General features: G+C 36.2%; 1 protein-coding gene across 1 annotated transcript in view; it reads left to right on the forward strand.

The window, feature by feature from the left end:
* The window catches only part of hob (bridge-like lipid transfer protein family member hobbit), a 47,249-nt gene that overhangs the window by 24,721 nt on the left and 9,902 nt on the right, over positions 1 to 12,626 (forward strand). The window contains exons 17-29 of the mRNA XM_090166247.1: positions 489 to 688; positions 748 to 834; positions 1,578 to 1,822; positions 1,896 to 2,007; positions 2,914 to 3,005; positions 6,690 to 6,762; positions 6,840 to 6,941; positions 7,018 to 7,077; positions 8,038 to 8,131; positions 9,200 to 9,410; positions 10,390 to 10,661; positions 11,395 to 11,661; positions 12,511 to 12,607. Coding sequence (XP_090022373.1) covers positions 489 to 688; positions 748 to 834; positions 1,578 to 1,822; positions 1,896 to 2,007; positions 2,914 to 3,005; positions 6,690 to 6,762; positions 6,840 to 6,941; positions 7,018 to 7,077; positions 8,038 to 8,131; positions 9,200 to 9,410; positions 10,390 to 10,661; positions 11,395 to 11,661; positions 12,511 to 12,607 — 1,912 coding nt within the window. The remainder of the gene's footprint in view (positions 1 to 488; positions 689 to 747; positions 835 to 1,577; positions 1,823 to 1,895; positions 2,008 to 2,913; positions 3,006 to 6,689; positions 6,763 to 6,839; positions 6,942 to 7,017; positions 7,078 to 8,037; positions 8,132 to 9,199; positions 9,411 to 10,389; positions 10,662 to 11,394; positions 11,662 to 12,510; positions 12,608 to 12,626) is intronic.

The following is a 12,626-nucleotide window of genomic DNA, read 5'->3' on the forward strand; positions in this document are numbered from 1 at the left end:
TACGAGATTTTTACATAAACATTTGTACGTCACAAACATAAAGGACTCGCCGTTTTGCACTAGTGGGAATTGACTATAAAGCGTAGTACCCACTAGGCTAGTGGATACTATAAATATAGAAAAATACATTATTTTATTATTATTAAATATAGAAAAATTCATTAGCACTAGCATTCGTAATAATGTATTTTTCTTTGCGTTTCTACTTCCCAAAAGCGAATTACACGCCACTTCGCGCGCTAGTGGACTACGCTTTATGCTTCGTTTCCACTAGCACGCTAATATTGCGTAACAGCGCATTGGAACGTACACACGTTTTTACGTGCATAACAAAAATAACATTATGACATGCGCTAGTGGAAACTAAGCATAACAGCTATTTTTGCGTCGACGCTCGCCATGGCGGCGCTTAGACCTAAGTGGAAACCAGCTTTAATTACGTAGTTATGGTTGGTATATTTCAATATTGGTTGCTTGAATTTCCATAGTGGCAAAGAAGTCGAAATTTCCTTTCAAGGAAATGTGCAGTCTTCAGTTTAGTTTGACGGGCGGTAATGTATTCATGATCAGTGAGAAGGGGGTTGGTCTGATGGCCCGTTTGGACTCGGTCACCTTGGACACCGCCGCCGAGAAAGTTTTCATGCTGGCCGAAGGAATCAAAGTCGCCTCTATCGAACCGAACATTACGGTAATTGGTCGATATTCATAAATAATTAATTCTTTCATTTACTTTTACGATTAAAATAGGTTTTCCCCTGCTTGAAATGCCCTGAAGTTAAAAACTCACTAGTTCACATTCAAACTGTTCGATTGACTTACAAAACTGGATCCAAGGTGAGTTTTCGTGCAACCAATACAACCATTATTATCTTTTGGGTGCCATAGTTATGATTATTACATCATTTTGAAAGCGTCATTTAATCACGATTTAATCACTTTGAAAGCGTCATTTAATCACGATTTAATCACTTTGAAAGCGTCATTTAATCACGATTTAATCACTTTGAAAGCGTCATTTAATCACGATTTAATCACTTTGAAAGCGTCATTTAATCACGATTTAATCACTTTGAAAGCGTCATTTAATCACGATTTAATCACTTTGAAAGCGTCATTTCATCACGATTTAATCACTTTGAAAGCGTCATTTCATCACGATTTAATCACTTTGAAAGCGTCATTTCATCACGATTTAATCACTTTGAAAGCGTCATTTAATCACGACTTAAAGGGAATATTAAGACGGATATTTGGTGTTGAACACCATCGTTTGCAGCTCTGGCCGCTCTGGCCTTTGACTCTAAAAATGTTTGGCGCCACTGAAGGGGTCTTCCATAAAGATTGCTTTGCAGGTTATATTCCCTTTAATCGTTTTGGGAATTTGGCCCTTTTAATCGTGTTCGGAATTTGGCCCTTTTAATCGTGTTCGGAATTTGGCCCTTTTAATCGTGTTCGGAATTTGGCCCGTCAATCTTTTTAAACTTATAAAAGGGTGCTAATAAACGTGCAAATGATCTGTCTTACGACCAAACCACGAGTCATTATCAGAAGTAAATAAATTGGCGTGTTTTTTATAGGAAACATCCGTGCAACTGTTGGAAGAAATTAAGACCGAATGGACGAACTGGGCTCACATGTGCGCCGTTAACTTGGCGCGAGAAATTCAACAACTTACGAACGTTTTCAAGAAACCCAAACCGAATTTCGACCACGACGACTTTTTCCAAAAACCCGATTCGAGTGCGAACGTAGCTCGATATCTCGTGAATATTCGCGTGCAAGGGAAAATAAACGTTGGCTATGTCGTTAGCTCCACTCACAGGTAATTAATTTTTTTCGCCCCAAGGCTTGATGCTACAATAATGGCGAAATTTTTTTGGTGGGGTTTGGTTCAGATTCGCCCTCGTCGCTAACGAAATAACGGCGAAAGCTTATCCCGGTCGTGTTTCGTTCCATTCGGAATTTTTACGCTTTGAGTTTGACCATCAGAACATTTTCACGTTTTTGGTATGGCCTTTTTCATTTCATTTTTGGTATATCACGCCACCTATATTTCATAATTTTTCCTATAACTTTAAACTTCCTAGAATTACACCATGTTCCTATATTTTATAATTTATCCTATAATTACATAATTTTCCGATATTTTATAATTTATACTATAATTCCACTATTAACTATATTTGATAATTACACAATTTTTATATTTTATTTAATTACACTATTTTTATATTTTACATAATTACACTATTTTTATATTTTATATAATTACACTATTTTTTATATTTTATATAATTACACTATTTTCCTTCATTTCTAAAAAACATTTTAAAAAATCCTATAAATTGACAACAGTTTCCTATTTTCCTATTTTGAACTTTGCTATGGTCACCGTTATAACTCTTACGATAGTATTATCCATCTCACCATTCGCGACCGAAAACTATCGCAACGCCCCCTTTGGTTCGCCATTGAAACCTAGACAGGTAGCGGCTAAAGCAGACGCTATTAGTTTTTCCTCCTCGTTATTCGTAAATTTGACTTTATAAATAATGATACTTGCATTTTAATATAATTTTTACATCGTTTGTATATAATTTGATAAGTTTATTTAATTGGTCAGTAGCAGACGTTAGATCATAGGCACTATCCCGGAGAAACTAGCGCCGTTACGCCACCTAGACTCGTTTCGGTCGAGAAATATTTTATAGTATTATTCACTTGAAAAAATGAACGTTAACTGTTTTTTTTGGTTATTGGTTATTATATTTAAATTTCTTATATAACTATTTTAATCGTGATATTATTATTGTATTATATCGAACGCGCCCATTTGATGTTTATATCCCAGCCGCATACTTCTGCTTTTGGTTGTATTCGGATTATTATTAATATTTATAATCTGAACTTCAGAACACGAGCTTGTCGTCGTACCGCGACGACGAATCGCATATTGTGAACAGACCCAGTTTTGACGGCTTGGAACAGAAAACTAACAAAGCCTGGTTTGTTGTTTGTTTTGTTTATTTATAAATTTTCGCCACCTACGAAACAGATGGTAGGAACGTGGCCTACGTTATTATAAAGGCCCGTGCACGATAAATGTATTCCATTTATTTCTCCAATTTTCCGTCGCCAATAGGCACTTAAATAAACCCATCTCTGACTGTCTTGAAAAATGCTGCCAGATCTATGCATAGAAAATTCTCAGCTTTGGCAGTATAAAGAGAAACCATAGACAAACCAGTTATATTTCCAATCGCAGCAGCACAAACTCTATAATCGGCTATGAATTATCATTAATTGAAAGGACTATTCTGACCAAAAAATCATGATTCGTCAGAAATGACCAAAAAAATCATGATTCGTCAGAAATGACCAAAAAAATCATGATTCGTCTAAAATGACCAAAATATCCTGATTCGTCAAAAATGGCATAAATCATGATTCGTCAGAAATGAGCAAAAAATCATGATTCGTCAGAAATGAGCAAAAAATCATGATTCGTCAGAAATGACAAAAAAATCATGATTCGTCAGAAATGACAAAAAAATCATGATTCGTCAGAAATGACAAAAAAATCATGATTCGTCAGAAATGACCAAAAAAACATGATTCGTCAGAAATGAGCAAAAAATCATGATTCGTCAGAAATGACCAAAAAAACATGATTCGTCAGAAAAGAGCAAAAAATCATGATTCGTCAGAAATGACCAAAAAATCATGATTCGACAGAAATGACCAAAAAATCATGATTCGACAGAAATGACCAAAAAATCATGATTCGACAGAAATGACCAAAAAATCATGATTCGTCAGAAATGACCAAAAAAACATGATTCGTCAGAAAAGAGCAAAAAATCATGATTCGTCAGAAAAGAGCAAAAAATCATGATTCGACAGAAATGACCGAAAAATCATGATTCGACAGAAATGACCAAAATATCATGATTCGACAGAAATGACCAAAAAATCATGATTCGACAGAAATGACCAAAAAATCATGATTCGACAGAAATGACCAAAAAATCATGATTCGACAGAAATGACCAAAAAATCATGGTTCGACAGAAATGACCAAAAAATCATGGTTCGACAGAAATGACCAAAAAATCATGATTCGTCAGAAATGACAGTGCGCGTGTGGAAAAGAGGCTGCTATCGAAATATCAAACTATCGATAGATAGTATTTCTAAAATTCAAAATTGCGGCGGTCTGTAAGTGATTTTAATGAAATACGGTGGTTGCCAATTTAAGCTTTGAGCACCAAAGATAAACAGATATTAGTCGTCCGCTTAAGCATTTAGTTCATGATTTGACTCAAATATCGGATATAGCAAAACATACTGCGTCTATTTAAAATTGGACTTACACAATCGATTGTTTGATATTTCGATATCCTCCCCTTCTCCACATTGCCATTTTTGACGGATCGAGTTTTTTTGTCATTTTTGATTTTTACAGAATAGCCTTCCAGGCCACTGGGTTATCTCGTATCTGGGACCCGTTGCCTAGGCAGCGACAAGGTTTCAAAAGTCAAGAAAAATATGCAAACTCTTGCGTTTTAACAAATTTCGGACGGGATTTACGAATTTTTAGCTTCTTTTAAGCTAAGCTCCAAGAATTTAAGAAATTGAATTAACACATATTTCATTACTTAAGGGGGAAGACTACAGTGGCCATTGTCTACTTTCGCGCCATTTCAAGCTGAACTCTTTTAATTTTGTATTTTAACTTATAAAATTAATATGTTAGTGTAGAACAGCCTCTTGTTTAGTGCTTAAAATAATTTTGACAATTTTAAATTTAAAAGTAATTAAGTTATTACGTTTTAATTCGGACCCCCGGAGCTAAACAAGGTGGGCAAGCGCACAAACTACCCTTTAGTTAGGACCTTAGATCTCGTTAACTATTAATATTACAATTATCAAAATTATTTTAAGCACTAGAGGAAGGTTCAGCCTAATAAGAAAAATATAATTCAATTATGTAATTGTTAAAACAGAAACGTTCAGCTTGAACGAAAAAGAGGCTTTTACTGTATTCTTCCCCCTTAAAGGCCTCAATAAATAAGTTTACAACGAACTTTATGAAAATTATGTTTTGAGCAGAGAGACACCTATCGTGAATCATAAGCAAAATCCAAGTCGTCGCGTCGGTAAAATCTAACCCCCCTAACCAGGTCGGTATAATAACGTAGGCAACGGTAGAAATGATGTGTATTTGATGCTCGCTTAGCTACTATAAAGGCCTACTCACCCATTTTTGCAAAACAGTTGGCCAATACAAATCGCAAACAAAGTTGCTTCGTGCGAATGGAGATAAAATTGCACTATTTTGGCGCCACTAACGCTTTTGTTCGCCCCGTTTTTTTACCGAGGCTTAGCTTCAAATATTTCATTTTTTTATTTTTATGCCCGTCTTTTCGATTTAACAAAAATAAATTAAAAACAATTATTAGCAGATGTGTATAATTGACATGTTATATATTTCTGATATTACAAAGAACGTATTTAGGTTAGAAAGAACGTACGAGTCGAGGTGTTAACAGAAGCATAAATTGAAACAGTAACGCCATCTAACGAGGACTTATTTTAAAATATTTTATCTTGATGCATTAATGGGCGGTTAAATAAACCCCTCTCTGACAGTCTTGCCCCCCTGTTGATAAATGCCGCCAGATCTATGCATAGAAAATTCACTGCTTTGACAGTATAAAGAGAAACCAGAGACAAACCAGTTATTTGTCCAGTCGCAACAGCACAAACTCTCTAATCGGCTATGAATGATCTTTTATTTAAAGGACTTTTGATAACCTATTAACTATTTTGCTATTTATTATTAAATTAATTAAATCGCTATATTCAGCTTTAACGATAGTTGCACTAACTAATTTCAGAGCTAAACTAAACATTCTAAACGTTGTCTCGATAGATAAAAAGTTCTTACTACCGAAACTAGATGGCGCTAAACAATGGGGGGGGGGGGGTAATGTTTCCATTTCGAAGATAATCTTAGAGAGGGGAATTGAAAGGTACACTCGTGCTCTCTCAGTAATCTAACTACGATCTTGGTATTATACATCTTTGTTAAATTGACCTATTTTGTAGTAGTAGTAGTAAAACATTTTATTTTGAATAAGGCCTATTTGATTTCGCCATCGTTAAATCAAAGGAATGTTTAAATTGGAATATATTTTACAAACTCGTTTTAAAAACTGTATCGCTCAAAAAAGCTAGACCAAAAAAGTAGGTTCGTGTTTAGTCTTATTTCCAGTCCACGACCAACTTGTTTAGCATTTTCTTCTTGGGTATTATCATACTTAACATAATTACTTATAAGTGTGCCAGAAAGAACGTTTTCGCAATGAGACCTTGTTGCAAGGATATGACGTAATTGACGTCACTTCCCAGTCGATGACGGTTTTATCGTCATCAAAACTATTTCTGGCGGGGAGGGAAGGAAGTTAAACCAGTTTTACGCGACGTTAGTCGGTATTTTCCTTGGTGGCTGTGAAACAAGGTCTCATTTAAATTTTTAATACAGAGATGTTAAACAGAGGCATACTTATGAGTAATTATGTTACATATGGTATTATAGAAGGTTATGTCATCGATAAAATCAATACAATGAACTCTTACTATAATATGTTATTGCTGCGGTATTTACGCTGGTTTTAAATTTATAGGTCCATAAATATAGAGGAAGTAAAAATATATTTCCCCTACAAATACAATTTCGCCGAAGCGTTTAGCGAAAAGGTTAATATATTTTATAATTTTATTCAAAATTAATTTAAAAAACCATGTTATTTAACGGAATATTATTTTACACATAGACGATTAGTGTATTCAAATGGCTAAAGAAAGTCCACCAAAGTAAAAAGAAACCTTTCGACATGGACAGCCCGTTACCACCCGATTTGGCCATCAAAATAAAAGTACACTTACATTTTTGGCAGTTGAAAATGCTTTTGCAATAGAGCATTATTTTCGAATATTTCCTATTCTTTGTAGCTGTTTTCGATGGAACTTGGCGACGATCCTTTTGAAGTCAAACTTAGGGATAACTACGAGGTAGGGCTACTGCCCTTTTTATGCATCAGCTAGACGTAATAACGTTTTATTAGTTTTCCGGAAAATTTTCCGTATTTTTCCGCAAAAAATAAAGTTTTCATTCGATGATTAGTTTAATAGACGCATTCACATATTGCCTACAGGGAAATATGCAAAAAGGGGGCGAAATCCACCCGAGGTACCTTCCCATTTAATAATGTTTGAGGTAGATGGCGACACTATAAAGTTTATGAAAAATAAACTTTTTTAAAAAGTTATTAATTAAATATTAAATTGTAGTACTTTAAATTCTTATTAAAAATATATAATTTTTGTAATTTAAATTAACAATTAATTTTAACAGTATTTAACACTCTCCGCCATAGATGTCACTATAAAATCAAATTTATGTCGTCATGTTGCTATCAGAGCGCCATCTGCTTACAAATAACGTCATCACCTCGTTACCTCGGATGAATTTTACCCCTTTAAAGTCGTCTTAGCCTGTGAAAAATTGTAAATCGGTCAATATATTGTTTGCAAATTTAAATAAAGCGGCATTTTCGCCTCATTTTTTCGAATCTAAAAGTAAAACTAAACCTCTAGACTAGCCTTAAACTGATTAACAATGTAACACTATTAATGTTTTGTAGTATGTTTACTGATATTAGACATTTTAAATCGAAAAAAGTTAAAAACATCAAAAACCCTTAAAAAGTAATTTGATTCAATTTTTTTTTCCGATTTGCGGAAACTTTTCTGGAAATTTTTCCGCGTTTTATTTTTCCGGAAAATTAACAAAATTAGACCGTTTAAAGCCGAGTTCCCACTTGACGAAATTTCGAGACTTTCGCGACGAATTTAATTTTCGTCGTAGCTTTGAGCTTCACTAAATTTCATTCGCATGCGTCAATTCGCTTCGCGAAAACTGCATTTTTCGCTAAGTGGGAACTAGACCGTTTTTTTCTTTTGTCAATATAGCTTCTGGAGGACGAATTCAACGAAAGCTTAAAACGCAAAATGATGTTGGACGAAAAAATCGAACATTTAAGACAAACGCATCTGTTGCTTCCTTGTACGTTTTGGTATTTAGGCTTTATTACCATAAGTAACATAATCGTAAGTAAAACACGAAACAGTAGATCTCAATTTCGAAACAGCCACTTTTTAGGAACAAAACGAGTTTTTACAATAACCGATTTCATGTTTATATTCAACAGGGTTGCCACACGTCAGGGAAAACAGGGAAAAGTCAGGGAATTTAAAAATGGGCCTATACAGTCAGGGAAGTGTCAGGGAATTTTAAGAATTGGTAAAAATTCAGGGAAAAGTCAGGGAATTAAATTTTATCTTGGCACTTTTTGAAGGTAATTTAACTCTAGATCTATGACAAATTCCACGATTATCATTTATTTCCATGAATGTTTGGCTAATTTTTTCAACATTGCAATAACCTTTTTACTGAAATATAAGTCCATCAAATTTATTAACTTCTGATAAAAGTAAAATATAAAAAAAAAATTTTGGCTTTAATAAGTCAGGAAAAATCTCTTAAAATGGTCAGGGAAAACAGGGAATAGTCAGGGAATTTGAATCTGAAAATTTTGTGGCAACCCTGCTCAATAATTCATGATTATTATACCAACGTAAATGTCATGTTTGAAAGCGTTTAAATTTTTAATAAGCCTTAGCTGCTTCGTAAACAAGGCTAGCAGCGTAGATTTCTCGGGCGCCCTGAACTAGCAACTAAAAATATAAGTTTAAATTATTAGTCATTGGTCATATTACATTTCATTTTGTTATTGATGATACCATAAGTCTATAATTATATTCCATAAGTGTGTCAGTTTGGCGAAATTATTACGGTGTGGAATGAAGTAGATTTGACGTCATACCCGAAAAATAGGCAACTTATAATGAAAAATGATCACACGTCATAATTGCAAAGCTGATTCGGCTACCTGCAAAGCGGATGTATTAGGCCTAGAAATAGCTCTTGAGTAAAAATTTTAACACGCGGAAGATAGGGAAATGTATTTATAAACTTTTGGTGATACAGACTTTCATTTAATCGTACGACACGTTTGTTATGTTACTTGTGGTATTACCAATTTACATCATTAATGAAATTTGATTCCGGAAGCTGGCAAAATCGAAGAATTGTACAAAACCCTTGCTAAAAAGAACGCCGAGATCTACATCCAAAGGTCGCGTCAGTTGTACGGCAGCGACCCCATGCGGCGCAATCTCTACACGGTCCAATTCGAAGAGGTCGAAATTTACGCCTTGGCCGATACCTCCTATCACGGCAAGGAAAGGGTCATTAGAATTATGCGCGAAATCGACAACGAAAGGCAGGTTTTGTTTACTACCAACAAGATCCGTCTATAAATTCCTCGCTTAACCGGCCAAACTATTCACAAATAATCGTCCCAGGGTATCCCTTTAAAAAAATTCTGGGGCTAATAATTTAAAATTGGTTTTTGTTATGAGTTGGTAATTTTCAAGTCGCATATCTCTAAATTTTAGGGTTTTATCGGCTTCTTTGTGATCAATTTACATCGTAAAATGTGACGGTGCACACTTTTCTAATAGGAATCGAGTCTCTTAACTTTAAGGGAATATAACCTGCAAAGCAACTCTATGGAAGACCCCTTCAATTTTTCAAATTTCCCTGTAAAGCCAAAGGCTAGAGCGACCGGAGTTGCAAACGTTTGCGTTCCACTTGTATATTGAGGTTATATTCCCTTTAATGGTTCTCAAGATAGATAAGGTTTTAAGTCGTTGAACTTTTTGTTGTCCTAGTCGTCAGCCAAAGAATATAAGCCCCAGGAATGGAAGGTGTAGCTCCGTCTAGTGGAACTTTTGCGCCTTTCGTTTTTAAAGAGAGACCGGGTTGCGGTAACCGTTTCCGGTTACTCTGATTTGCTTTGCCGGAAGTTTCTAGCGCAGCCAAAACACGTGGCCAATAATATCAATCCTTCCATTCCTGGGGCTTTATATTCTTTGCGTCAGCTATGTTACCTGAAAATCTCAAATTCGTAGCGAAAACAGATCAATTATTAGCTTTATAGATAAACACTGCCTTTTAAAATTGATCTATTTCTGTAGGGTTTATAATTGTATAAAATTAACCCACGTTCAGTCAGTTTTGGTGGATATTGCTTAAAAGGTTTTCCAGGTTTGCCAGATAAGTGAGCCTCGCTGGCTCTAGAAGAATCTGACCATTCATACTAAAATAAATTAAAAGCTACTCGTAAAGGAATTTATCGAAGGGTCTACTTGGCTGTGTTTAGAATGAACGTTAATTTTTTGTTCTCTTCCCGACCCAAGTCCATTCCCGGAAGAAGGTTTGGAGTTCAGCACCCTCTGGTGTCGTAAAATAAGCGGCAGCATGAGCGGAATATCTTGCAATTTGCGCGATTTTCCGCAAGCTCTGATGGAAATTCGGGAGTTTCATTTTTGGGGGCGCCTAGTGGGGGCCGAACAATCCCCTTCCAAAAGAGCGATACGAGAATCCTTGATCGAAATTGGCGCCCCCTGGGGTGATGACGTCGTTGAACGCAGTATGACGTCATTGAAATACTATCACGATTTCACTTGGGGTAAACTTAAGCCCAGTTCACACTATACAATTAGTTAGGCCACTTAATTGTAAGCAAGAAAATTAAATAGTGTGAACAGAAAAATTGTAACCATTGTTCCAACTTTTTCTGTTCACACTGTACAATTTTCTTGCTTACAATTAAGTGGCCCAATTAATTGTATAGTGTGAACTGGGCTTATTTTGGACTGACTAAGTCGGATGCAATTTTACGGCACAGGGTGGCGGGAAAATGTTGGCATGACCAAATAATGGATAAATGACGCCGAATTTACTATATATGGTAACAAACCATTAAGTGTTACTCCGTTTTTTGTATTGCCCTCAACCCCACGAAAGTTGTGAGACTTTGTATCCTCCATTTTCCAAGATGGTGTCGAAATTAAATCTAAAACGATGGAACTGATTAACTAATTTTCCAATTGGTTTAATGATAAACCAACAACAAATTTTCTCCATATCATGTGAATATTACATAATTTACTGCGTTTCGTATCCACCATTTTCCAAAATGGCGACGGATTTATACCTAAAATTGCATCTGTTAAAGGCCGACTACATAAATCTTCGGTTAACTCTGTCTTTCACTGGAAGTAGGCTTACTGCAATACACGTGTGCCATGCAGTCAGCCTACTTCCAGTGAAAGACAGAGTAAACCGAAGATTTATTTAGTCGTCCTTTAAGTCATTATTAGACTCGCTACATTACAAAACTTAACTTTACCTATGGTTAGACATGGAATCCCTTTGCGCCGCTCACGGCCCCTGCTGGGAACCCATATTGGCGCAAGTCAATCTGGCGTTCGAGTCCATCAGCAGACCCTCCCTGGATCCAAGTCCCGCCTTACCTTGGTGGGACAAAATGCGCCTTCTTTATCACGGCAGATTAACCTTGTCGGCCCAACACTTGACCATGTTGCTTCACGCCTCTTTGGATCCGTTCAATACCACCGAACAAATGGAATTCACCTGGACTGATGTCCTCGTGGACTGGACAAATGGTATGAATTCGGTTTCTTCAGGAGTTAATCAAGCAGGAAGCTTGGAGAAATAAAGCCTGCTAGAGTAGCGAATGGGTGGTGAGTTGATTTCATCAATGGCACCAGGAAAAAGTGACAACGAATTGGAGGGCTGGGTTACATCCGCTTGGTAGCCACTGATGAGACCCAACTCCCCAGCCGTTCGCCACTTATGCCGACTTTATTTTTCCAAGTTGGGAGTGTTTAACGAACCCATGCCAACGCGCTACGTTCTGTAAATTGTAGCGTTCAGAGCTCCATATGTTGTAATTTTTGTGAATCTAATGTTTAATTCAAAATCCACCTTTTACCAAGGATCCTATATGTTAGAAGGATAGGTAGCCCTCCGGCCAGCCCGTGTTTTCAAAACGCCGGCAGCGCCGTCGATATTAAGAGAGCCTCTAAACGTGGGACGTCTTGTTTCTATTCCCTCAATGACAAATTTTGGCGGTGCTTCCTCCATGTTTTGTCCTTGACGGAATCTAAAGACGGATTCTCTATCGCGCATGACCCACCGACGGCGCTGCCATTTTTCGTCCCTCGCCTCATATCCTTCTAACATATAGGATCCTTGCTTTTACCATAGCGCTATCCATCTTGAAAATTCGAAACTAAATGGGCACCGAAAAACATTATGGTAGCCAATGAAAGTTCATATAGATATAAAAAATAAAAAGCCAGAGCTACTGTTAACCTCTAAAAATTTGTCGGCACCAATAGGCGTATCCGATAGACACCATTCAAAGTTGAATACTCAGTTTGATGAATTCCTGGTATCGTGAATGCATTAGTTAAGAACGTTTTCGATTTTGGTCTATTTTATCGTTACAGCGAAAATAACCATGAAAGGCGATTTGGACATTTACGTCCACACGGCGTCCAAATACGACGATTGTAAATTATTGCATGTACCCAACGTGAAATTTAAGTAAGCATTTAATATTTCC

This window comes from Leiobunum rupestre, chromosome 2 (genome assembly GCF_980474605.1).
Source record: "Leiobunum rupestre chromosome 2, qqLeiRupe1.1.hap1, whole genome shotgun sequence".
Classification (NCBI taxonomy): domain Eukaryota; kingdom Metazoa; phylum Arthropoda; class Arachnida; order Opiliones; family Sclerosomatidae; genus Leiobunum; species Leiobunum rupestre.